Source organism: Myxocyprinus asiaticus, chromosome 44 (assembly GCF_019703515.2).
Source record: "Myxocyprinus asiaticus isolate MX2 ecotype Aquarium Trade chromosome 44, UBuf_Myxa_2, whole genome shotgun sequence".
Taxonomy (NCBI): Eukaryota; Metazoa; Chordata; class Actinopteri; order Cypriniformes; family Catostomidae; genus Myxocyprinus; species Myxocyprinus asiaticus.
In genome coordinates, this window is record NC_059387.1 from 10,045,489 (window position 1) to 10,071,147 (window position 25,659).

Here is a 25,659-nt window from a genome sequence, read left to right on the forward strand (position 1 = left end):
CCTCCTGTACTAATGCACACCTCTTCATGAACAGAGAGCTCGCAAAAACTTCCACAAATTCAGCTCGGCAAACTTGACAACAAAGTTGCACAGGCAGTGTTATCTCCCTGGTTAATGGTGTTTTCTGTATCCAAAGACCCCGAAGCTCCACTTTGCTGTTGTCCAACACAACACTTTGATCTTAATTTATTACGACCTATTCTCAAAATATTACGATTGTATTCTCGCAATGCTTGTAAAAATCTTGTAATTTTGACTTTATTCTCAAAATATTACAACTTTAATCTAATAATGCTACAAGTTTATTCTCAGAATTTTGACTTTGTTCACAAAATATTACAGTTTTATTCTCAAAATCTGAGATTTTTAAATGTTTACATTTTTTTTAATAGTCTCCCGATGATATTATGAAGGCTTCTTTTCAGTCCCTCCCCTCCAACCATCTGGCTTCATTCTTGTGTGTAACACCAACTTTTTATGATCCAATCAATTCCTGATGCACAAAATTAAGTCCCATATATTTTTTCTTTGTGAATATCCTGTCAGATTACAGAAGTAAAATGGGCTGTGAACAGCATCTCATGTTGACTTTAAGCAAACCATATACCTTACCAGCCAGCTGATTTAAATACTTTCCATTATGTTGTTCCATATAATTTACATAATGGTTTATGCAGGGTTGAAATTATGAGGTGATGTCATGCTGTGAGGCGTTGGTATGATGTGTAAGTGAAGATTTGCAGTATACATAACAAACAATATTCCATCCATCTTAAACTGCTTTCTGCTCAACATTTATTTTTAGTTTGAATTAGCAAAATACACTTCATGGCATTACAGCAGAGAAAATCAACACTATATTGTCATTATTGTTAATTGTGTATGTTAATTAGGATAAAACCTGATCCTTGCCCAAGAAAAACAACAGACATATGTTATGTAGAGCATGACTATTTTATATGATTGCATAGCATCTTACTTTTCTTCATAAATTTCAGTGGATGCTTATTTTATTTTATAGTTCTTGCTTATTCAACTAACGAATATATAAAAAAGTTTATTTAAATCTAAAAAAATGATATAAGTGGTTCTCAATTGGTCCCAAAAATGGGTCACAGGTGTGTTCTGATAGGGTGGCGGGCAGCAGAGAGAGAAAAAACAATGCTAAATGCAAATAATAAAATGCAACTGACCATATAATCATGCTTTGTTATAGTAAAATAAATAGGCTTATCTTATTATTTCAAAACACTTCCCATATTTTATGTTGTTGGCATCAAAGGCTGTGCATTACTAAATTCTACTGTACTTTGGTACAAATTCATCTGTCACTTGGTAATATGACTAATACAATATTTTGCCTAACTGCTCCATGTGTTAGACTGGTTACAAAATTGTCACTTTTCCAATGTCATGTTAATCTTTTTGCAAATTGTTAGGCCTATGCAATTCATGGTAATTTTACAAAATGTCATATTTGATTGTATGGACATTTTTTTTACTTTTATACGATAAACAATTCTGGTGCTGTGTTGGGACACTACTTGATGTAAAAATCTGGGTCTGAAGCAAAACCAGTTGAGAACCACTACATTAGATTGTGTTTTAATTTATCATTGGAAAAGCAAGCAAAGCATAACGAATGGGCATTTATTCGCACGGTACTGGGAACCCTTCTAATGTGTTCTTTCTCTCATTTTCCTATTCTTTTTCTTTCTCTTTCTTGTTCCCTCTTTGTATCTTATGGCAGTTAGTTGTACAAATAATGTTACATGACGTTGATTTCCAGCTGGTTGGTGACCTGTCTCAGTGCAGCGCAGTCCAGACACGCTATCAGCATCTTTCTCCCAGGACTCATAGGTGTGATCGTGTCTACATATTGCAAAAAGCCACCAGATATAATCTCCCTGCAGGTAGAAACACACATGCGTTTACTATCTTGAATGGGTCATACCATAGACGTCTATTGTTTTTTTATGAAGCTAATTATAATTACTATAGACTAACCCTAACCCTAATATATATATATATATATATATATATATATATATATATATATATATATATATATATATATATTAAATTACATTTTAAAATACTCATAATCGGAATACAATTACTTTTTTATAGATTACATGATTACATATTAACAAGGCAACGGCAGTAAATTGTTGATAATTTATTGATCATCCTAATCATTCTTTTTTTTCAATCTTTTACATTTTTCATTCTCAATCAGCACACTGCTAATATATGTTCGATAAGTCTTCAAATGTTTTCGGAAGAGAGGGGGAGGGTTGTGTGTATTGCACTGAGAACTGATACTCGCTACTAGCCAGCCAAGTGAAGATGGAGCGGTCTACTGAAGCATTTAACCACTTAATCTATAGAGATAATTTCATTTTTGAGAATGAAATTACACCAATGGTGTGCAGCTCACACCTTGAACTTCATTGCTTCAAAGGATCTAGTGGATGCCATCTCTAAAGTACAAAGTATACTTCGATTTTGATGTGGACACTCAGCATCTGCATACAGCTGAACGCGAGCCTGTCAAAGTGTATTCCATTTGACGGTGCACGCATACACTGGCACTTGGTGCATGCATGCTACAACTGCTATAAGACACCGAAGTATTTCTCTCCAGGAGTTAAGACCCATAAAGATGACTTTATAGTCCTTGAGACTCGAGTTATACAAATGCAGGTATCTCCTGACCGCCTCACACATGCACTCTTGACATGTATATCCACTGTTGTTGTTTTTACCTTGATCTTCTGTTATTTACAGACATGCAGTGGCTCAAATGTGAGTGTTGCCAACATGTGGATCCACTAATTCGTGCAAATAATTCCAGGTGCATGTGCATTCTGCGCATTCAAAGACACTGGGTTAAGGCCTAGGTATATTTAGTTTTTGCAGGTTCCAGATCGGCTCGCGCCTGGTTGACTATGTTGCCTTTGTGAGTATACTCTTCTGACCGTGAGTGAATAAAAACAGGTTTTACGCATGCCCACGACAACTTCTTTGTGATACTCTTTTAGTACAGTCAATAGCAGGTGCGTGAATCAGCTGATGATGCAATTTTGTTCACACATACTGTGCGTGGAGCGATCCGTAATGCGGACATCAGAAGTATACTTTGGCCTTTAGAAAAATCAGGCTGCGTTCATTCAGTGCTCAAACACTCTGATGACGAGGTTTGCGTCAGGTGTCTGACCGAAGTATACTTTGGGTTTAAAAACCTGAATACATTTCGGTTGTCCGCATTGCTGATCGCTCCGCGCACAGTATGCATGACGCAAATTTCATCATCAGCACAGACCGCGCGTGGCTCAGATTTTCTCAACTTGCAGATGTGGCCCTCGTCTGTGTGTATCATCTGCGCATGCACCGGAAATTGGCTGTACTAAAAGAGTATCACAAAGCAGCTCTAGTTGTCATGCGTCAAACTTAATTGGATTATATTACTCCAAAAATGTAATCTGCGAGATTACATTACTGAATGCATTTTTTTGTCATGTAATTTGTAATCAGTACCAGAGTTACTGTAGACTTTGTCAGTTCGAACCAGTCTGGCCATTCTCTGTTGACCTCTCTCATCAATAAGGTGTTTCCATCCACAGAACTGTCACTCACATTATGTTTTTTGTTTTGTTTTTGGCACCATTCGGAGTAAATTCTAGAGACTGTTGTGCGTGAAAATCCCAGGAGATCAGCAGTTACAGAAATACTCAAACCAGGGAGCCACGTGACGCCATGCGAAGGGCAGATCTGTGAGAGACAGCTCTGCACACCTTGCTAATTTTTTTAATTATTTTCATGATATAATCCGGTGAAATTTGATACACCCAGTTACACATTTACTGTTTGAGGTAAATATGGCAAAGAAGTAAAAATCCTCAGGCTCTGGAGATATTAAAAGACAATTACGGGTTCAAGATGAAAGCCCAGACAGGCCTGTGGACCGGGGACTTGATTTGGATGGTGCGGCAGGAGAAGGAATCCGGTGTCAACTGTCCAGCATGTCGGTGATGTTGGCGAAGGTACTTGCGGACTTGGAGGATCTCGCTGTAATAGGTCGATTGAATACGGCGATGGAAAACAAATTCTCTGAGCTAGTCACAAGAGTGACAGATGTTGAAAAACGAATCTATTATTTGGAGGCATCAGAGAGGGAATTAGCCGCTAATCCACCCGCGAACAAAGCTGATTTGGAACGTGTTCTTGAAAAGCTTGAAGATCTCGAGAATAGAAGCCGCAGGAATAACATTTGAATTGTTGGAATTCCTGAGCATGAGGAGGGCAGAGATATGGTGAAATTTCTAGACGAGCTGTTCTCGTGTCTGCTTGACATAACAGGCCACAAGCTGGAAATCGAGCAAGCTCACAGAGTCCCAGCTTGCAGATCTGCTGAGGGAGACAGGCCCCGATCGATTCTGGACAAATTTTTGAAATCATCCGATAAAGATCTCGTGTTGCGCCAGGCGAGGAGCAAAGGAAAGCTTTCTTGGAAAAAATGCATAGTATATATGATATAGTGTTTCTTCAAGAAACGCATCTTTCCCCGCAGGAAGCTGAAAAATTTGGGAAGATATGGAGTGGACATGTTTTTTTTAGTGTTGGCTCAAGTAAGAGCAGGGGAGTCATTACATTGATAAGTAAACATTTACAATTCAAAGTCTCAAACAGATTAATGATAAATTAGGAAGAGTCACTATTGTTTTAGCAGAAATTCAGGGGCAAAGGTTGATTTTGGCTAATATTTACACACCTAACACTGATGATCAGGGCTTTTTTATAGATCTTAAAGGGATGTTGCAAGCCACTGGCACCCCTCATGATATAATTTTGGGAGGAGACTTTAATCTTTTGATGGACTCAGTCCTTGATCATAGTGTTAGCCCCCTAGAGTAACACTGACGCTTCACAGGATGTGTAAAAATCTTGGTAGACTTTTGAACCCATCTGGTAAAGACTATGCATTTTTTTCATCAGTCCATAAGATTTATTCTAGAATAGATTTTTTTTATATATCCAAATCCCTCATTTCATCTGTTGTTGATTGCTCAATTGGAAAGATTTTAGTCTCGGATCACTCCCTGGTGAGTTTAGAGGTGTTGCCACATATAGAGAAAAAGAAATCATATAGTTGGTGCTTTAATGTATCCCTTTTGCAAAATCCTGATTTCCAACAAATGTTAAAGACTGAAATCAATATTAATATGGAAACCAACTGGTCCTCGGTATCCTCTGTGGGCGTGGCTTGGGAAGCACTTACGGCGGTTCTTAGGGATCGGATCATACAGTATGCCTCATTCATCAAAAAATCCAAAGCACGAGAACTCGTGGAGTTGGAAGGAAATATTAAAAGTGCAGAGGCAGAGCTGAGGCGGCGTATGTCATCTGATGGTCTCAGAGAATTGACCCAATTGAAATATAGATATAATACTATTTTGTCGCAGAAAGTGGAGTTTTGGTTATTCAGGGCAAGACAGTCATACTTTGAGTCAGGGGACAAAGCAGGGAAGATTTTGGCTAGATATTTAAAGCAGAGGGAGTCACTTTCTATCATTCCCTCAGCGAAATCTGCTGGTGATGACATTTTTACCTCAGCCATTGATATTAATAATGCCTTTAAAGTGTTCTATCTTGATCTTTATAGTTCCACGTCTTCGTCTACTGATGAAGATATTAGAAACTTTGTGGAACCATTAGATCTTCCTAAACTGAAGACTGAGCAAAAAACTCTCTTGATTCTGAGATAACCTTGGAGGAGCTTGATGAGGTAATTAAGTCCCTACCTACTGGCAAGGCTCTAAAAAGGACAAAGATCCAAGTGAGTGTAAAAGTTACCGTCCAATCTCCCTGGTCCAGTTAGATGTAAAAATGTTGTCCAAAAAATTTTGGCTAACCGATTAAGTAAGGTTATGACATCTCTTATACATATAGATCAGGTGGGGTTTATTCAGGGCCGCAGCTCTTCTGATAACATCAGGCATCTCATCAATATCATGTGGTCAGTAGCGAATGATCAGTCTCCGGTCGCTGCCATCTCACTTGATGCCGAAAAGGCGTTTGATATGGTAGAATGGGATTATCTTTTTAAGATTTTGGAAATATACAGGTTCGGGAGTACATTTATTGGTTGGATTAAGTTACTTTATAGACACCCTGTAGCAGCGGTACAAACAAATGGATTAATTTCAGATTATTTTACTCTGGATAGGGGCACTCGGCAGGGTTGCCCTCTTTCCCCATTATTGTTCTGTCTTGCCCTGGAACCATTAGCAGTTGCGATAAGAAAGGAGGAGGATTTTCCAGGGGTGGTGGCAGGAGGTGTGGCGCATAAGCTTTTGCTTTATGCAGATGATATTTTATTATATGTCTCTGAATCTACTAGATCTATGCCTTGCCTCCACAGAATTATTAATTCCTTTTCCAAGTTCTCAGGATACAAAGTCAATTGGTCTAAATCCGAAGCTTTGGCTCTGACAGTGTACTGTCCAGTATCGGCTTTCCAGCCGGGTGCCTTTCAGTTCCCCAAACAGGGCATTAAGTATTTGGGGATTTTATTCCCAGCAAATTTGTCTGATTTAGTTAGTGTAATTTTGACCCTTTAATAAAAAGGTTTTCGAGCGATGTGGGCAGGTGGGCTTCATTACATTTATCGATGATTTTGAAGGTTAATGTTATTAAAATGAATTGTATTCCAAAATTTAACTACCTGCTACAATCTATCCCTGTAAATGTCCCCCTCTCTTATTTCAAGCAATTTGATAGCATAGCAAAGTCCTTCATTTGAAAATGGTAAACGACCCAGATTAGTGCTAGTTTGGTGGTTTGGTGGTCTAGATGGTGGACGAGCAAAGACAAAGGTGGGCTAGGCCTACCCAAGATTTTGTTTTATTACTATGCATTCAGTCTCAGACATTTGGCTCATTGGTCACTTCCACCTGAGAGAGCCCTTCCCTGGTTTGTTATTGAACAGGCAGTTCTTGCCCCTATTTCGCCATTACAAAGCATCTCTATCAAACTAATCGGAAAAGTTAAGTTACACCCCGTTATTTCGCATTTACACTCGGTATGGACTAAAGTGTCCAGATTGTTTAAATTGGACACTTATTTAAATGTTGCCTCGAGCATATGGCAGAACCCAAGATTGTGTATTGGCAAGTCCCCTTTCTGCTGGCCAGAGTGGATTGTGAGGGGGTTGCTACACTCGGTGACCTATATGAAAGTGGAGTTTTGAGATCGTTTGATAACTTGGTCCAACATTTTGGGATCCCCAGACCTCAGTTTTATAGGTATTTACAACTACGCCACCTGCTTTGTACTATTTTTGGGAGTAGCACACACACCCCTAAGGAGGCAGATGCTTTGGGAGAGGTGATTGCAGCTTTTGGAAAAGGTCATGAGGCATCAGTGTACTACTCCCTGTTAATTCAGTGTCTGGGGGATGGAGCCTTAACTTCTCTCAAGAGAGTATGGGAGAAAGATTTCAACTTGGCATTGGAGGAAGGAGTGTGGCTAAGATTCTTAAAAATGTTAAGTCTGCATCTAGAGATGCAAGGGTGTATCTTATACAATTCAACATTTTATAGAATTCAGAGTTTACAACTTGTAATTACAAGATCTACAAAGATGTGCACATTTTTTGCAAGTCGGAATCTCATAATAACGGTAATCCTGACAAGACATGAACGCACCATCAGAGAATTGCCTCTTAACAGTTCCATTTTTATTACATCTCTGTTGGACTACTGATGCACTACAGCATTATAATATTCTTTGTTAAGTCATATTCATTTGTGTTTCACCTGCTGGTATTGAATAGTAATGTTGAGTAATGGATTAAATCAGGTGGTTTATTTGTCTTATACCATCTTACCTGTATGTTTTAAGTTTGGTCTGTATTAGACCAGGTCCATCAAGGCGGAGCTGAACGTTTTTCAGAATGAATTTATAAGGATTCCGGAATTCCACACTGACCATGAGATCCTTGCCAACCTGGGCAGTTCCAGACACCTGTAGATAAATTATAATGTCGAGCATCAACACATTTGTTTGGCAGGCTGGCAGCTATTAATTGCATCTACTCAGTACAACAGTGCAGGCAAATTTGTAATGTCTGCATGGCAACAGTTATTTAAAATAAAAATAAAATGTGTCACACTAGTTTCTATCTGAACAGTGATTGGGGAAGTGTACCCGTAAAACGAGTTCAGGAGGGCGCAGTGTGATGACTTTCATCGTTGAAAGGGACACTCCTGTTTCGTCAATGCGCCCGTACACAATGAACTGCAGGTTGGACTGTTCCACCAGGTAGGGCATGTACTCAAAAGCTTGGACATTTATCTTCAGGGTCTGAGCTACGAAATGTGAAGATATTCACCAATTAGTGCAATTAGTCCTAAACCTAAAATGCATTTGATTGTTATTATTCTCAATTAGCAAAGTCAGACTCACTCTTCCGGGGACCTACAGTTGCATTTTTTTTTTCAGATTTGAAGAAGGTGCTGGTGACCCCTGTGTAAAACACCACACAGCCTGTGAGGGTGGTACGGATAGTGCAGGTCTTGCTGCTCTGGTTCTTAATGTTCATGGTCAGCATGAAGTCATCACCCATTTTGATGGTGTCAGCCAGAAGCTCTATCTCCACACCAGCTTCAGTGAGTGGGATGTAATCCCTGGTTGTGACACCACGACGCTCTGCATTCTGCATGGTCTGTCTGTCCATTTCACTACCTGGAGTCAGGAAAAATGTTGGAAAATGATGTATATTCTGTATACAAATGAAGTCATCCTTAGGTAAGGCTCTGTAGACCTTCAACTGCTCCACTCTACATCAACAAACCACAATTTTTGTGCATACATAGTATATACATAGGATGTTTGTTTGGCTTCCTAATTTAATCTGACTTTTGAATTGAGGAAGGAAATATCTTAAGAATTCCCTTGTGTTGCCAAAGAACTCTGGAGTAATTGAAATCATTTGTATCGTCAAATTATCACTGCAAGGACTCCAAAAGGAGAAACAATTTAGTTAGATTTTGCACACCATCATCATATTACCCAATACAGATAAACATTCATTGCTTTTGCTGATATCTGGACCATATGAGTCAACTGCTCTCCTCATCAAACATTCAAATAAATCAACCAAAATTTCTTGATCTAATTTCAGTCGGTGATGTCAACCTAAGCTTAGCAGCATTACTCGCTAATACTGAAGTAAACTGTATCTTCTCTGAGACTCATTTCCAAATTTAGTTTCCAACTCTAAAAGGATTATCGCCTTTCAGGAAGAACCCCTGAGATTTGAGGTAGACGGTTTGCTGCAAACGAATCACTCTAACAGAATTTATTATTCAATGCTGAATAGTGTGTAACTTAACCAGACAGATCCAGAAGAAAGACCACACTAGTCAGCATGGCTTTGCTCGTCCACCATCTAGACCACCAAACCACCAAACTAGCACTAACCAGCATAAACCAGCTTGGACCAGCATTGATGATAATCTAAGATAGTCTTGCAAAAAAATTACATTTGGACCCACTTTGTATTAGGTGTCTTTAACTTCAATGTATTTACATAAAAAAAAATGAAGCATCTGATACAATGAATTTACTGTCTACATACAGTACATGGTACTTACATTAAAAGTACCTGCATGTAATTACATCACAGTTACACTGTTGACCCTAACCCCTATCCCTACCCCAAACTTGGTAGCCGCAGTTGCAAATCTTGCAAGAGATTCACAGAACAATGAAAATACTTCATCCAGTGCTTCATATCTTTTATGTAGGTACATAGTAGCTAAAGACACTTAATTAAAGTGGGACCCTGCATTTTTCTTGATGATGCTAAGCATAAGTCCATAAGACCCATGTTGACAGTGACCCACAGTTTTCTTTTTTTTCCCAGGATTGTAAACCACTATGTGCTCTCAAGTGTCAATCTATGACTACATGGGCCTAGTGGGACAGATCTTTTCAGTCATGTATTGTATATCATATGGCCTGAGATAATGCAGCTCTCTTGCTGCAATGGCTTTTTTAATTTTGATTTTATGGAATGATGTGAAATGAAAACAGATGCCCTTACCTTCTGGATATTTGTAGTTGGATGTAATATCATCATAGCCGTTACTGTTCGGCTTTTTGGTCACAATAAGCTTTCCAGTATACCCGGCATCCACGTAGATGATCTTTAAGTTTCCGTACTTATCAGACTGATGGTAAACCACATCACTGTTCAGCTAAAGACAGTAAAAAGAGTTTTTCATTAAGTGCTTAAACACAAACATTTTAGCTAAGCTTTAAGATCTTATAAACTAAACAATAGGTAAAAAAAAAAAAAAAAAAAAAAAAAAGGAACAAAAAACAGCAAAAAGAGTTCATATGTTTCTTACCTCAGCAAAGACAAACCTTGCATCAAATGGATAGCTGAGCTCTCCCTCTTTGACGGCCTTGACAGATGTCGGGCCGCATCGATAAAGACCTACACAAGAGAGGCCAATTAACTTTTTTTGGTCATTTAGTACAACATTAAGCAAGAATTAAAGCTTAATTTTTTTAAAAACCAGGTTTAAGCAATGGAATCTAATTCTACATGGCTGGAATGCCATGTTTCCACTTTGCAACACATACCATGGTATTACCATTGTTTTTTCCATTGGTTTTACCATTTTTTGGACACTGCCATGATGGTAATCCCATGGCATTATGTACCTTGTAGTATTTGAAGTATAGCTTGTGGTATTTGGAGTACCATGTAAATTCAGTGATATATGAACATGGCAACCTTACAGTACCATGGCATATATTAAAGTACCATGGTATTACCATCTGATACCATCAGAGTACCACAGTAAAGTCTACATGGAATTTTATATAAAATACATATTTACATGTAACACACAAATTAAACAATGAGTTCTAAATGCCTCTCACAAAACATAAGGTCAGAGCAGATTTTAATGGAACAGAGATGCCAAACCAGCCCTCAGACACCCTTTAAATCTTCAACCAGAGGGAGTCTAAATGTGGGTCTTTAAAAGACTAGTATGCTTTTTCAAGCTCCTGGCACTTTATATGAATAGGGTACAAAATAGGGCTTGGAAATCTAGAAAAATATTTTTCAAGTAGGCCTATCAGAGAAAAGAGATGATTAACCTTAAAAAAAAATTTTCGTCCACTTCAGGAAGTCAAGCTTAATATTATATGTGTACATGCTGTTTTACATTTGTTTTAGTGTGATGTTCAGCATTTATGCAACCCTATTACCAAAATTTGGGACATGTCTGAATATAGTTTATTACAGAGTGTATTCTTAATAAAAATTAATGAAAAATTAGGGTTGCAAGTAACAGGGTTGCAGTCTATAAATAAATCTATAACTCATTAGGGGCTAGCTAGTTTTGCATCAAATCTTGGTTTGTTATTTCATGAACTTATATTTCCCATAAATGAAAGAAAAAAATATCTGTTTGATCCCAAAAAAAAAAAAATGTTTTTATCTTTTTTTTTGTTTTTTTTTTTTGTTTTGTTTTTTAACTTCAGTAACATGGTTGAATACTTGAGCTTGATGAATGCAGTCAAGCCTAAAATCTGATAATTTATGTTGTACAGATTCATTCAAAAATCCAACAGGAATAGCAATGATCAAATATTAATTGTATACTAAGACTGAAGTCATATCCAATATACCAAATTTAAAAGGCAAAATCTTTGGGCACATTTTTGATGCAGCTAAAATGTAGTAGATCATACCATCACTGGTCTCTTGAGGGGTGCAGTCAACCACCTGCCAACCAGAGTATTTTTCTGGCAGATCAGGCCTCTTCATGTACACTTCATTCCAGCAGTGGTAGTTCCTGTAAAAACACAGTATCATTGTCACTAAACGACAACTAAACAAGGCTCTACATAAGCATGTGGAGGTAAATGCTTCCTGCTGTGCACACTTGATGCAGTGTATCGTTGCATTGTAAAATGTGATACAGAATGCATAACGTAAAGCAAGGACGCATCGCATTCTCAGTATTTTTGCAAGAGTCACTAAAGACCATTTTCACAAACTTGCTAGATTCTGCTAAATAAGGCAGAAATGCATCATCAGTCTGTGAAAAGTGTCTGTTGGGGGCATTAGTGTAAACTAATGTCTTCTACGGTCAGTTTTCTCTCTCAAGTAAACAACTGTCATGGCAGAGCTACAGTTTGAAAAGAATCTGGCTGAGCAAGTTAGCTAAAGCTAGTTACCTGAATACTAAAGGAATATTCCAAGTTCAATAAACGTTAAACTCAATCGACAGCATTTGTGCATAATACTGATTATCACAAAAATAAAATTTGACTCATCCTTCCTTTTCTTAAAAAAAAGCAAAAATCGAGGTTACAGTTACAATGGATGTGAATGGGGGCCAATCAGTAAATGTTAACATACACACTACTTCAAAAGTATAGCCACAAGACATAAACAATATGTGTGTAAACATGATTTTAGTGTGATAAAATCACTTACTAACCTTGTATGTGTAAAGTTAGAGCCAGTTTTACAACTTTGTTACCATGACGATGTAGTGTCAACAAAACCTAAAACGACCCTTTAAACTACTTTACAGCTCAAATAATACATGAGTTTTAACAGAAGAATTAATGCATGTGCTTTTATAAAATTATAAGCTTTACATTTCTGCCTTTAACCTTCAAAAATATGGCTCCATTCACTTCCATTGTAAGTGCCTCACTGTAACCTCGATTTGTGCTAATTTTAAAGAAAAGGAGGGGCGAATCGAAATACATTTTTGTGGTAATCAATATTATGCCACAAATGCCATCGACTGAGCTTAACTTGTATTGAACCTGGAATATTCCTGTAACACCCCTTACAAAAAATCTAAACTAGCTGCAAACTTGCCACAAATTAGCTGCTAATTATTTTCATACGCAAATGAGCTTGTGATTAGCTGCAAATGTTTGCCAGATGTTTGCAGCTCTTTACCACTAGTAGTAACCCTGCAGCAAACCTTTGGCAACAATGGACAATTCGCAAAGCTCATTTGCATGTAAAAAAGTATTAGTGGTGTATTTGCGGCAAGTTTGCAGCAAATTTGCCATGAACTCTCGATTTTTGTAAGGGACATCACATTTAATGGTGCAGACATGTGAAAGTAACTACTGCCCCTTAAGTACTGAGGTTTATCACTGCCGCAGTAATGGAAACGAATGATTGCAGTGTGCTAGTTAATCATTTGCATGTACATTTGTGTATGTGCATAAAGTTTCTGTCCTTAACCATCATTACCAATCAGACTGTTAACACAGAACCTCTCTAGAGGTAATGCTTCAGCTGAAACTAAAAACCTTAAAAACAGCTAATTAAACTAAATGCAAATTATATTGGGAAGATGAAACTAAGGCAGCAACTTACCGCAATTTATGATTATATGGTACTTGGATGCTTATGTAGTGTTGTTCATTAAGTGTACGTTTACACGACAACGATGTACTAAAAACTTAAATGTTTTCCTTTGCATTTTTGAAAAGTTTCACGTACAGACGACAACGTTTTCAAAACGATCCCCGTTCACACGGATCCGCGAAAACAACTAAAAACACTGTATTATGCATGCCAGGCCAGTAGTTGGCGATGTCACTTTGTAAAGAAATACTACACACCTGTGCACATAAGCATTCTTCCACAGAGTGGTGAAAACAAACAACAAAGATGGTGATTGCTGGTCATAGTAGTGATGTAGTAAATCTACACTTTGCTGGAGAAGCGTCAATAAACTCAAAATCTTGAGCAGCACAAACACAGTCCTGTAGTCCACCACTGTAGTTTTGAATGTCTCGCGCATGCCTATAGACTGAACACGTAATATGCGTGCACATGACGTCATCATTTTCATTGTTTTTGTATGTTTACATGGAGACGATAACGGCATCGTTTTCAAAAACATGCACTTTGAAACCCGTTTTCAAAAGTTTGCATTTTCAGGCCCCAAAACGCCATTGTCGTGTAAACAACACATAAAAAGTTTTCCGTTTTTAGTTGAAAATGTTGCCGTGTAAACGGCCCCTAGATCTCACCAAACTGAATCTCTTGTTCTTCCTTTGTTCACATTCCCAGATTCATCCAGCACAATGTCTGTCTTCAGGTTTCCCGTGTTATCGTGAGCGGAGCAGTAGTTGGTGATGATCCTTGCAGGGATCCCGAGACAGCGCAAAACTGGGTTGGAGAATTAATAAATATTTAATAAATAATGTTGATCTTATTCTCAGCATGCAAACTGTCCCAAATTTCTCTCTACAAAAGGCAGTGTTAATTTACTTCTTTATCAAAACAGTCAAAAGCCCTTTAAGGCAACTCTGTTCCCTTGACAGCCATCTTGATAACGAAAATCTCCAAAACTGTTTGTGAAGATTACATTTCATTTAACATATTTCAAATCAGCATTAAAATCAGACAACAATGGGATCGAAGTCAGAGGAGAAAATACCCACATTAAATTTCCCACTTCAGACCTCAGTGCGTTCCAGTCATTCACACAGCACAATCACATGTACAAGTCAAATATTATGGCATGCACTGTCTTCCAGATGCTAGCTGACTATCTAGTAACTACTGTATGCAATGATCAAAATAGGGAAATAATGTAGGTATGATGGATACACAAACAATTCTTCTTAATAGCCTATTGTATATTTCTAGTATTTTACATATTCATACATTTCGTGCATTGAAAATACTTAATATTTTGTTTTTACATTTCACAAAACCCTCTGCAACCTTGGAAATGACATCAAATGGCACTTCTTACTGAGGTTGGGCTGATCAATCTATTCCAACTTCACAAGTCGGATGTTCGACTTCAAGCGGCATTCGTTATTTTCAAGTAGGGGGTGGGAAAATACAGACTTCCGAGAAGTCTGGAACACACCCAAATGTGCTTGCATGTTCTAGAGTGAACAATATCAAATGGGTGATTAGGGCCTTTAACTGAAAGGCAGGACTCCCAATTCTACAGCTGCCATATTAAGCGTTCCAATTCCTCACATTCATGTGGAGGATTCATGTCTCATTCAGTTCTCTTTATTGGTCCATTTACAAAATAGTACCATGCTATTACCATGTTTTAGTTTTTTTGTTTTTTGGGGGAAAACACAGGTACTATGATTATATCATGTTATTCTTTAAAGTACCCTTAAGTACCATGTAAATACCATGATGTATGAAAATGTTAATCACTCAGTAACATGGTAAATTATGCCATTACCATCTGATTCCATCACAGTGCCTTGGTTCGCCAAGAACTATTTTGTAAGGGTCTAAAACAATTATGAATGTTCTTTGTGACACTCAACACCCAAAATGCACAAAAGGAATCTGTAAATGCCATACTCACAAGTGTTCAGCACACCAGCAAACACCCAGCACTGAGCAAAGCAAACAGGCACACAACCTTCTCTGGCATATTTGAGCAGAATTTCAGGACTGCCTGTCCAAGCTGTAGGTGCTGTGCCAAGGGAGTAATCACTACTCCAGTTGCCAACCAGGACACCATTATCATCTTGGGAGTTCATCTGTAAATATACCACCAGATAGCCTAAATAAATGCCATAGGTATTCATATAAAACCATTTTGAATGTATGTCATAAAAGATTTAAAAAGAAAATAATTCAATTATTTGGGGCATGGCCCAATATATTAAACTATCATATTCGCAATCGTCAGTTGAACACGAGGCATCCAAAGATACACTAAATGTTCAAAAGTATGTGCACACCACCTTCTAATAAACAGGTTTGGCTAGGAAGCTTAAATCCAGTGAGAACAATGACATTCTAGAGAATTGCATGCTTCCAAATTCGTTGCAACAGTTTGGGGACGGCATTTTTCTGTTCCAGCACAAAACATTGTCCATAAAGAGATGGTTTACTGAGTCTGGTGTGGAAGAACTTGACTGGCCTGCACAAAGCCCAGACCTGAACCCCACTGAACACCTTTGGGATGAATTGGAATGCCAAATGTGAGCCAGACCCCGTCACCCAAAATCAGTGCCTGACCTCAATGCTTGTGTTTGAATGGGAGCAAATCCTCGCAGCCATGTTCCAACATATTGTGGAAAGCCTTCCCAGAAGAGTGGAAGCAATTAGGGAAGCCAACACCCTATTAATACCATTGATTTTGAAATGAAATGATCTCCAAGCACATATGGGTGTGGTGTTTGGTTCTACTCATAATTAAGGTTTATAGCAGTAACTTTTGTTGTTCTAGGTCAGTTTAAATCATACCAGAGCTGAGCCTTGCCGGACTATCTCAGTGGCATTTCCACGGTATATTAGAGGTACTTTGCCAGTATCCATAACTAGAAGGCAAGCATCCAGAACTCCTTGTTGAAACTACGGGAAACCACAAAAGAGATTAAATGCAGGTGAGAGATTCAGATTGTAGCTTGTAGATGAACATTAGATTGGATATTTAATCAGAAGAGTATTGGTTTGTCTCTGGTTTGAAGAAAAATTTCCAGTAATCGCAAAGAAGAGAATGCCAACCTGTCCATAGTTCCATGAACGGGAGGTCATGTTGTTATAGTCTCCATTGTAGATAGTCCCCACTTCATTCAACAAATACTCCTGCCTCTCGGTATCTTTGGGCATGTACACTTGATCCGCTGTGTCGCAACAAATACAGTACATATGGATCATTATTGGTGTAGCAAGAAAGTGATGTTCCAATTCTGAACTCAAGCAAATATACAGGCTGAGATCCAACGCAACTTTCAGTGCACTCATGATATACATTTCACCAGTATGTGTGTTCTCTAGGAATCAAACCCACAACCATGCCATTGCTAGAGCTTAACCTACCAGTTGAACTTCAGGAACTTGTTTTATTGGTGTCAAAAATATTAAAGTATTTTGCCAGCTATGTAGTAGACTTCGGTATGCAAAGCACTGAAGTTGTACTCACCAGGGTCCCAAGGATTAAACAGCACATAGACATCGGTGTCAGAGTTCTTCTGAGTGCGCTGTTTTCCAAAATCAGTCACTACAGTGACAAAAGTGCTAAACCTGCCTACTATGCAGTTCGGATCTGGTGTTATGCCCACCATTATGTCATTGCCTTGTGTGGTCACCACACGAGCCTGCCAGAGAATGTCACGTTTATTTTTACCAATGGACACAGTGATGAAGGTACCCTTGTTTTCATCAGGTGTGCTGCCTGTGAAAACAGATAATTGCTAGTATTAACAAAAGGTGGATGTTTAATTAAGATTAATCTACAGTGAAGACAGAAAGCAATATATAGATAGTACAAGGTATTTCAACAATGTCGGTCAGTCAGTAGACCTTTAATGTGTGATAGTTTTGCAAGGTATACTGGTGCTGTGGATTGGCTGTAGTAACAGTGACCGAAAAACACACAAAGATGTCTTCCCACTGGACAGTGGGTGAGCTGGCAATAATGAACACTCGGCTGACATCTAGACAGTAAATTAAACAGTACAGCTACAGTCAAGGGAACATCACTTCAGTTATTCAGCTGACCTAACTTTCACTCAAGCAAACGAGAGAAAGAGCAGCACACCAAGTCATCAAATTTTTTAATGGTGATGGGCAGCTGTTTTCTTGGTTCTGATTGTCTGAATGGGAAAACCATGTATGTGTTATTCCAGTCCATTAATCTTTTGTTCTATTTTACTTTATGCCCCTTTTAAAGCTTTTAAAATCACAGATGTACTGTAATTCCATCTTTTACTCGGTATGGCTATTCTGGGTTTGTAATTTCTAGCCTAGTCATTCAGGCCTATCCATTTCATGTTGCTATCATTATTTTCTTTGTCCTCTGCTGTGTGAGCAGCTCTGCAACTACTAACTTACTAAATACTAACTACACATTGTTATTTCTCCTGAATAGTAATGAGCAAGCATAAGAATTCTCTCTGACTCACCTCCACTTTACCATAATGTCAAGGTTTGGATTACTGGTGTTTCTCCAGTGCTTGAGGAATCTTTCTTACTGGAACTTGTATGTAGAGGATGGGTAACTTACCAAGTTAAAATTGCTATATTTTTGACAAAAAGATTGTATACCCAACAAAATCCTATCACAACTCCTTTTAGTCAAACAAGATGGCGAAATTGTGTAAGATATTGTGCAACTTGGCTTGTAAGAATTTGTATGACGTTTACACCAGCAAATCAACAAACAGAATTTCATATTGACACAATCAGCCTGATCTTACAGTGAAATCAGAGAGTAGATCGACTTTCTTTCGTCAAAATCGGTATACGTTGACCGAAATTTTGAAACACTACCCCCAGTGGCCAAAGCGGTAAATGTTTTAGGGCATATGGGCATGTGTGAGCTCCATTTATGTCCAGGAGAGGTCACCAAAAGCTAGTAGTGAAGCAAGTTGTTTTCAGCTTTACAGGACGTTGTACAATGAAGAGAAAAGCATATATTTATAGATTCTATCCCCCAACCCAAACCTTACCTTAACCATTAGTGGAGTAAAAAAGTATAGTTAGAGGGAAAAGTGAAACCTTCGAATCATGCTCGTCATTGATTATTGATTATTCAAACGTGGTTACTGCCTGTCTCCCACGCAACAGATGCAATGCGCTGCCAATCACACCAGGTGGAAAGGTAAACACTTTGGAACCACTGCAAACATGTCTGATAAGAATGCTACATGTCAGCACGTCGGTATACATTCGCCGATCCTAGGGTACCGAAACTATCGGAAACATCATGCCGACTTCACGTGTGATCATGTTGGACACAATACAGGCATCAAAACTTCGAGATAATCTGCTATCCAACACTTTTTTTAAGAAAATGGAAATTAACAAATTTGGTTACTCCATACCACATAATAAATATTCCATATTTATTTATGCCAAACAAATGACTGACTTATGTCAGTAACTTATAAAACACTTCCCTCGTCTCGTTCCAAACCTTGATGTTTTCATTCTTCCGTGGTAAAAGTTATTTTCCTTTTAGTTTTAGATTTGGGTTAGGGGTTAAAGAGGACAAATTTTAATAACATTGTTTGTTGGTTTGTTATTTTTTCTTTGGGAGTAAAAGTTCTTACGATTTCACCATCACATACTTTTATTAGGACTTGTCATGAGACCAGGTTGATATAGGCTATTGAATACATCTATTTATTATTGCACTTTGGGTGAAAATGTCACATCTGTGTTACTACAATGTGATACGTAAAGCCAGTTTAGAGACACTGTAGATTTAAAAAATAACTGTGAAAATTCAATGTATTACACTGTGTTGGACAAACTAGAAAAACTGTATAACAACAAAACACAGAGAATTTGAAGGTTTCCAAAAAAAGCTCACCAATCACAAACTCCAGTTGTACACTGTCCAGCTGATTATTGAAAGGGCGGTCAAAGCTGACGATGACGGTGAATTCTTTATTTCTACGCACAATCAGGTTGGGGTTCTTGTACATGTTGGTGTTGTGAAGCTTCTTGTTATCTGTCACAAGCATGTCAATACTCAACACTGAGAGGGGTGGTGTTGCTAGAAAAAAGAAAAGGCTTACTTTAATGATCTGCTGAATACAAACATTATTGCAACTGTGAGTCAGTTAACTGTTTCAGAAAAATAATCAAGCTAAAACTGTTGAAAGACCGTTTCTGAACAAGAACAAACAGCTTTTTAGCTTTAATGAGTAGCTTTAAGGTTTAATTCTTAATTCTTAAATAAATTAACAGGTTTTGGCATGATATGAGCTGTCCAGAAAATGACTGGGACAACTAAATAGTCTTTGGTGAAAGACATCAGCTGTGTTCAATAGCTTGGTGAAATCTTGTAAGTTACAAATTCAGAACGATCTACAGCAATTCTGGATGACACATGAATGCATATAAAAGTCATTCACAACTGATTCTAACAAAGTTTGCTGTTAGCACATGTTGCTAGGCTAACAACACAATATGCTAATAAGCAGGGTTGGGGAGTAATGAAATACATGTAACGGGATTACGTATTTAAAATACAAAATATAAGTAACTGTATTCCACTACAGTTACAATTTAAATCATTGGTATTTAGAATACAGTTACATTCTAAAAGTATTTTGATTACTGAAGAGATTACTTTGCATTTTATTGTCATTTGTTTCATTTAATATTTAGTCCTTTCAGATGGAAAACATTTATACATACAAATGATGCGATCCAAAGTGCATTTGAACAGCAGTGAAACACTTTCTTATGATGTGTTACATTCATACGAGCAGACAGAGAAGTGAGTTTGAAGTAAGTTTGGAGCAGAAGAAATAGAAATAAACCTTGTGTAAATTGTCAGCTTTATGCTGAGCTAAAATGCTATTTCTAGCTATTTTACATGCACATGTTACCAGGCACGATCATATTTTTTTATCAAGAAAATTCACATTGGATCATAACTTTTCAGTTGTCTATTGAATGGAATATATGAATATTTATTTAACAAAATATCTCACCTCATCTGCCACCTTTGATTTGTTTTGTGCGCTGTGAAAGTTAGAGGAATGTTTTGGTTTCAATATAAGTTAAGCTCAATCGACAGCATTTGTGGCATAATATTGATTACCACAGAAAATATTTTTGACTTGTTCCTTGTTTATTGAAGAAGAAAAAAAAAAGAAATTCTCACAAGGGAAGTGAATGGGGCTAGTTCGTAATAACCATTAATATATGCATTGTTTCATAAGTATAGCCACAAGAGGTAAATAATATACATGCAAACACAAGTTTAGCATAATTAAATTGCATACTAACCTTATCAGTGTAAAGTTACATGCAATATTACAACTTCAACATTATGACGCACAAAGCCAGTTGTAGGGTTGTAAGCAATTTTATCACACTAAAATCATGTTCACACACATATTGTTTATGTTTTGTGGCTGCTATTGAAACCCCCATTGCCCCATTCACTTCCACTGTAAGTGCCTCACTGTAACCCGGATTTTTGCTTTTTTTTTTTTTTTAACTAAACGAGGGACAAGTGGAAAATGTTTTCTGTGTTAATCAACATTATGCTACAAATGCTGTCGATTGAGTTTAAAACCCACAATATCCTTTAAAGGGATAGTTCACCCAAAAATGAAAATGATCTCATTATTTACTCACCCTCATGCCTTCCCAGATGTGTATGACTTTCTTTCTTCAGCAGAATACAAAGATATCTAGAAGAATATTTCAGCACTGTTGGTCCATACAATGCAGACCTTTGTAGCTCCAAAAATCATACAAAGGAAAAATAAAAGTAATCCAGTAATCCAGTTTCAATCCATATCTTCAGAAGTGTTTTGAAAGTGAAACTAAACAGCACCACATGTGACTTTCAGATGTAAAAGTGAAAGTAGAGATTTAGAGGGGAAAAAAGGATTTAAATCATGTTCTGTTTCTCACCCACACCTAATATATCACTTCAGAAGACATGGATTTAACCACTGGAGTCTTATGGATTACTTTTATGTTTCCTTTATGTGATTTTTGGAGTTACAAAGGTCTGATCACCATTCACTTGCATTGTGTGGACCTACAGAGCTGAGATGTTATTCTAAATATCTTAATTTGTGTTCTGCAGAAGAAAGAAAGTCATACACATCTGGGATGACATGAGGGTGAGTAAATGATGAGAGAACTTTCATTTGTGGGTGAATTATCCCTTTAAGATGTTAGGGTGTTTTTTTGTTTGTTTGTTTGTTTGTTTGTTTTGTTTGTTTTGTTTTTTTGTGGGATGACAGACACTCTTATCCTTTCAATGTGTTAGCGTTAGAACTGTTGATTAACTTACTGGGTGCCCTTGGTATCGCAGTGTCAACAAAAGATTCAAACAGAGGTGGGTTAAAATCAACTAAGTTTGAATAGTCAATGGGAACACGACCACGATTGGGTCTCCAGGGCCAGTCATGGGAGGGTGGGGTTGACATGATGTTCACAAGATGTCTTCACGTTGGCCTGGGGGGGAAATCATATTAATATTAGAAAAATCCAGAGACGTATTATAAATACTGAGTCTACATTCATTACACGTCTGAAAGATTTTTATCAGTAAAGGTGGGTACAGAGGAATAGACAGACAGCAGGTGTGTGCATGTGTCTACATGTGTGTTTGGTCTCAGGTGGTGTGTGTTTGAATGAACTAGAAGACTCTAGTTCTTTCTGTCTTCCTCCATGGGAAGATTGTGATGCAATATAGTGTTAGACTATTTACGGAAAGTGAGACTCTCACGAAACAGTGTGAATCATAAAGTACTGATGAAATATCATTCTCATCTGTGCAATGCGACAGCAAGTCGTATAACTTACCTAACAAAAAAATGCACTATACATTTTTACACATTTTTATCCACACAAAAACAACACAACAACATCTGGATTTGTCGTACAACTCAAACACCTTGCATTAAAGGAATTTTCCGGGTTCAATACAAGTTAAATTCAATCAACAGCACTTGTGACATAATGTTGATTACCACAAAAAATAATTTTAACTTGTCCCCAAAAATCGAGGTTACAGTGAGGCACTTACAATGAAAGTGAATGGAGCCAATTTTTGGAGGGTTTTAGGCAGAAATGTAAAGCGTATAATTTTATAAAAGCATGTACATGCTTTTTTTAAGAAAGGAGGGAAAGGTCTATATGGTATGGTAATCAACATTATGCCATAAATGCTGTCGATTGAGCTTATTTTGTTATCAACCCTGAAATATTACTTTAACCATCAAATCACATTTTTGAGGATGGGTGTAGTCTAGTCTCTATTCTTTAAAATGTAAAAAAAACATTTTTTTTTTTTTTACTTTTAAATGTTTAAAAAAAAAAAAAAAAAAGATTTGAGGATTTAAATTTCATAACAAAATTCCATCAAAATGAATTTTTTAATTTTTAACAAAGATAAAATTAATAAAACTTAAAAAAAATATATTATTTTGTTAACGTTTTGTTAATTTAATTCTGTTAACCATAATTTAATTTGATGGAGCCATGTTATGAAATTGAAATATGTAAATCTCAAAATTAGGCTAAAATATTTTTTTTAGTTTAGGCTAAATTGAAATACGCATTTTAGCTTGATTAAAAGGTGCACACAACTTTAAAAGTATTGTTCATGTCAAGTGCATTTGATACAAGCTCAATAACTGAGGAAGAAATAAAACATTACTAGTTTTAATATTTGTGTGTGCTGCAATTACAGAAACTTTTCTGCAGCAATTTTGCAAGCACATTCCAGGAAGACTGCAGTTATGAATGTTTAAACCTAATTCCATTTTAGCATTAGCACAGTGATGTTGTGATACTGATGCTTGCACTATATTTTTCTTCATATTATACCAATTGTTTTTGAAACAAAAGTCACTAATTTATTGCATGCCATAGGCCTACATAAAAGTTTTAGGACATTAAACAATAAAGGTGAGTAGATAGTAGTTACAAATGCATACTCAGCAAAAATCTGCTTAACACAACTAAACATTGCACCATCTACTTCATATGTTTTTGTCTACCTGAATCAAGTAATATAGAGAAATATATAATAAAAAATAAAAAAAAATACCTGTAAAACCCTGAATAACCCAAAGCCATGCTCAGAAACATTTAGGTTTAGAAAAGTCATTAAAAGTATTATACTCACTGTGTTCGTAGAAGAGTTGATGGGTCTGAGGATGCTCCTAGCAGATGTGCCCATGAGGACCCCCATGCTGATTAATAAAGGGTGAGGACTTCCTCTTCCACTACAGAAAAACACTTCCATGGAACCAGAGCACCTAAAGTCAAGATGATCGTGAGATCAAGTCAGTCTGACATGCAAAGTGTAAAACTGTGACCTTTCTGACAACTACAGCATTCCAGACAGTCGTTTACATTAATTAAACAATTCAATAATATATAGTATTTTTATTAATAATATGTCATACTAACTATTAAAGAATTAATGTTGTAAAGTGAGTAAAGTGATAGACTATAGACTGTAACATTTATATGTTTTTGGTGAAGAAGTCAGTGAAATTAATAATGTATAGACTGTTATTTTACTTGGCAATAGAAGGGAGAAGAAAATGTGGATAATCTCTGCAAGTGTCAATAGCAGGTTAACCACTTCATTTTACTTGTTTAGGCACTATATGAATTATGCATATATTTAAATTTAGTATCAAGTTATGACATATTGGTACATATTTTATGATATGGTTTTTAACTAAAATAAAAATAAAAAACCATATAATGTTCACTTAAGTATCTGAAATAACGGTAACACTTTACAATAAGGTTCCATTTGTTAACTTCAGTAAATGCATTAAGTATCATGAACACGGAGCCTGGGTATCTCAGCAAGTATTGATGCTGACTACCACCCCTAGAGTCGCAAGTTTGAATCCAGGGTGTGCTGAGTGACTCCAGCCAGGTCTTCTAAGCAACCAAATTGGCCCAATTTTGAATCCTCGTGATCAAGATTAGGGGTTCTCGCTCTCAACGGGGCGCATGGTAAATTGTGCGTGGATCGCGGAGAATAGCATGAGTCTCCACATGCAGTGAGTCTCCGCGGTGTCATGCACAGCAAGCCACGTGATAAAATTGACGGTCTCAGAAGCGGAGGCAACTGAGACTTGTCCTCCGCCACCCAGATTGAGGTAACCACGCCACCACAAGGACCTACTAAGGTATTGGGCTTTCCAATTTGGGAGAAAATGGTGGGGGGGGGGGATAAATAAAAAAATAAAAGTATCATGAACACACAATTAACAATATATTTTTTAACAACATTTAATGTTTTACATTTAACATTGTTAATTCATGTTAGTTCATAGTGCATGAACTAATGTTAACAAGTACAACCAAGATTAATAAATTCAAAAGTATTGTTCATTGTTAGTTAATGTTTACTAATGCAGTTAACTAATTTAACAAATGGAACCTTGTTGTAAAGTGTTGCAGAATTACTGTATCTTACAGCCATTTATTCTTTTTAACTTAATGATATTTTTAATAATTCGCCAGAGATTTCATGTTTCAGTCAGAAAGTTAAAGCCCAAGATGATCAAGAATGACAAGTTATTGCACACCAGTTTAAAAGTTTCAAGAATCTTAGAAAGTATTCTGGAAGAAAAACACAAAATCTTGATGTATTTATAGCTTACTCTGTTTATTGGTATGGAAATGTATGCTTATTCTGAATGAACCCAATGCAAATAAGGGGAAGTTCTACAGTCTACATTTCACACTGATAGAAAATAATAATTTGGGATTTTATTTTTAACTGACTTAAAAATGTTTGAAGTATATGATTTTTAGTCTTCTCATGTTATATCAGTGTAAAAATAGAAAATGTAACTATCCAATGAATTAACATTAATATTACATTAGGATGGATACGCTCCCTGGGACAAATTTTGTATGTTGTTTTCCTCATTTGTATGTTGCACGGGATAAAAGTGTCTGATGAATGAGTAAATTTAAATAAAACTATAATCCATGTTGATTTAATATCATAATCTAAACCTGTCCATATTATACCTTTACTAAAAATATATGTTTTTAACAATCCAAAATGGCAATACTAAAATATAAAGTAATGAATGAAAAAGGCATCTACAGCTGCGAAGACTTTCAAATGTATT

General features: G+C 36.9%; 1 protein-coding gene across 1 annotated transcript; it reads right to left on the reverse strand.

The window, feature by feature from the left end:
• Positions 1-875: 875 nt before the first annotated feature.
• On the reverse strand, positions 876-23,741 carry LOC127434214 (coagulation factor XIII A chain-like). Its single transcript, XM_051686778.1, has 14 exons — positions 23,676-23,741; positions 19,380-19,596; positions 16,986-17,237; positions 16,568-16,686; positions 16,307-16,414; positions 15,417-15,594; positions 14,101-14,239; positions 11,779-11,882; positions 10,419-10,507; positions 10,112-10,265; positions 8,470-8,748; positions 8,212-8,372; positions 7,892-8,028; positions 876-1,907 (listed from the first exon to the last, which is right to left on the reverse strand). Exons 1-14 carry the CDS (start codon positions 23,739-23,741, stop codon positions 1,769-1,771), a joined length of 2,142 nt encoding a protein of 713 aa, XP_051542738.1. The 3' UTR covers positions 876-1,768.
• Between the last annotated feature and the right edge of the window lie 1,918 nt (positions 23,742-25,659).

Coding starts and splice junctions, on each gene's coding strand:
- LOC127434214 (XM_051686778.1), bottom strand. CDS start 23,741: ATGGGGGTCCTCATGGGCACATCTGCTAGGAGCATCCTCAGACCCATC. Junction 14,240..15,416: donor TGCTGGTGTGCTGAACACTT/GTGAGTATGGCA, acceptor TCTCCAACCCAG/TTTTGCGCTGTCTCGGGATC. Junction 8,029..8,211: donor CTCCTGAACTCGTTTTACGG/GTACACTTCCCC, acceptor ATTTATCTACAG/GTGTCTGGAACTGCCCAGGT.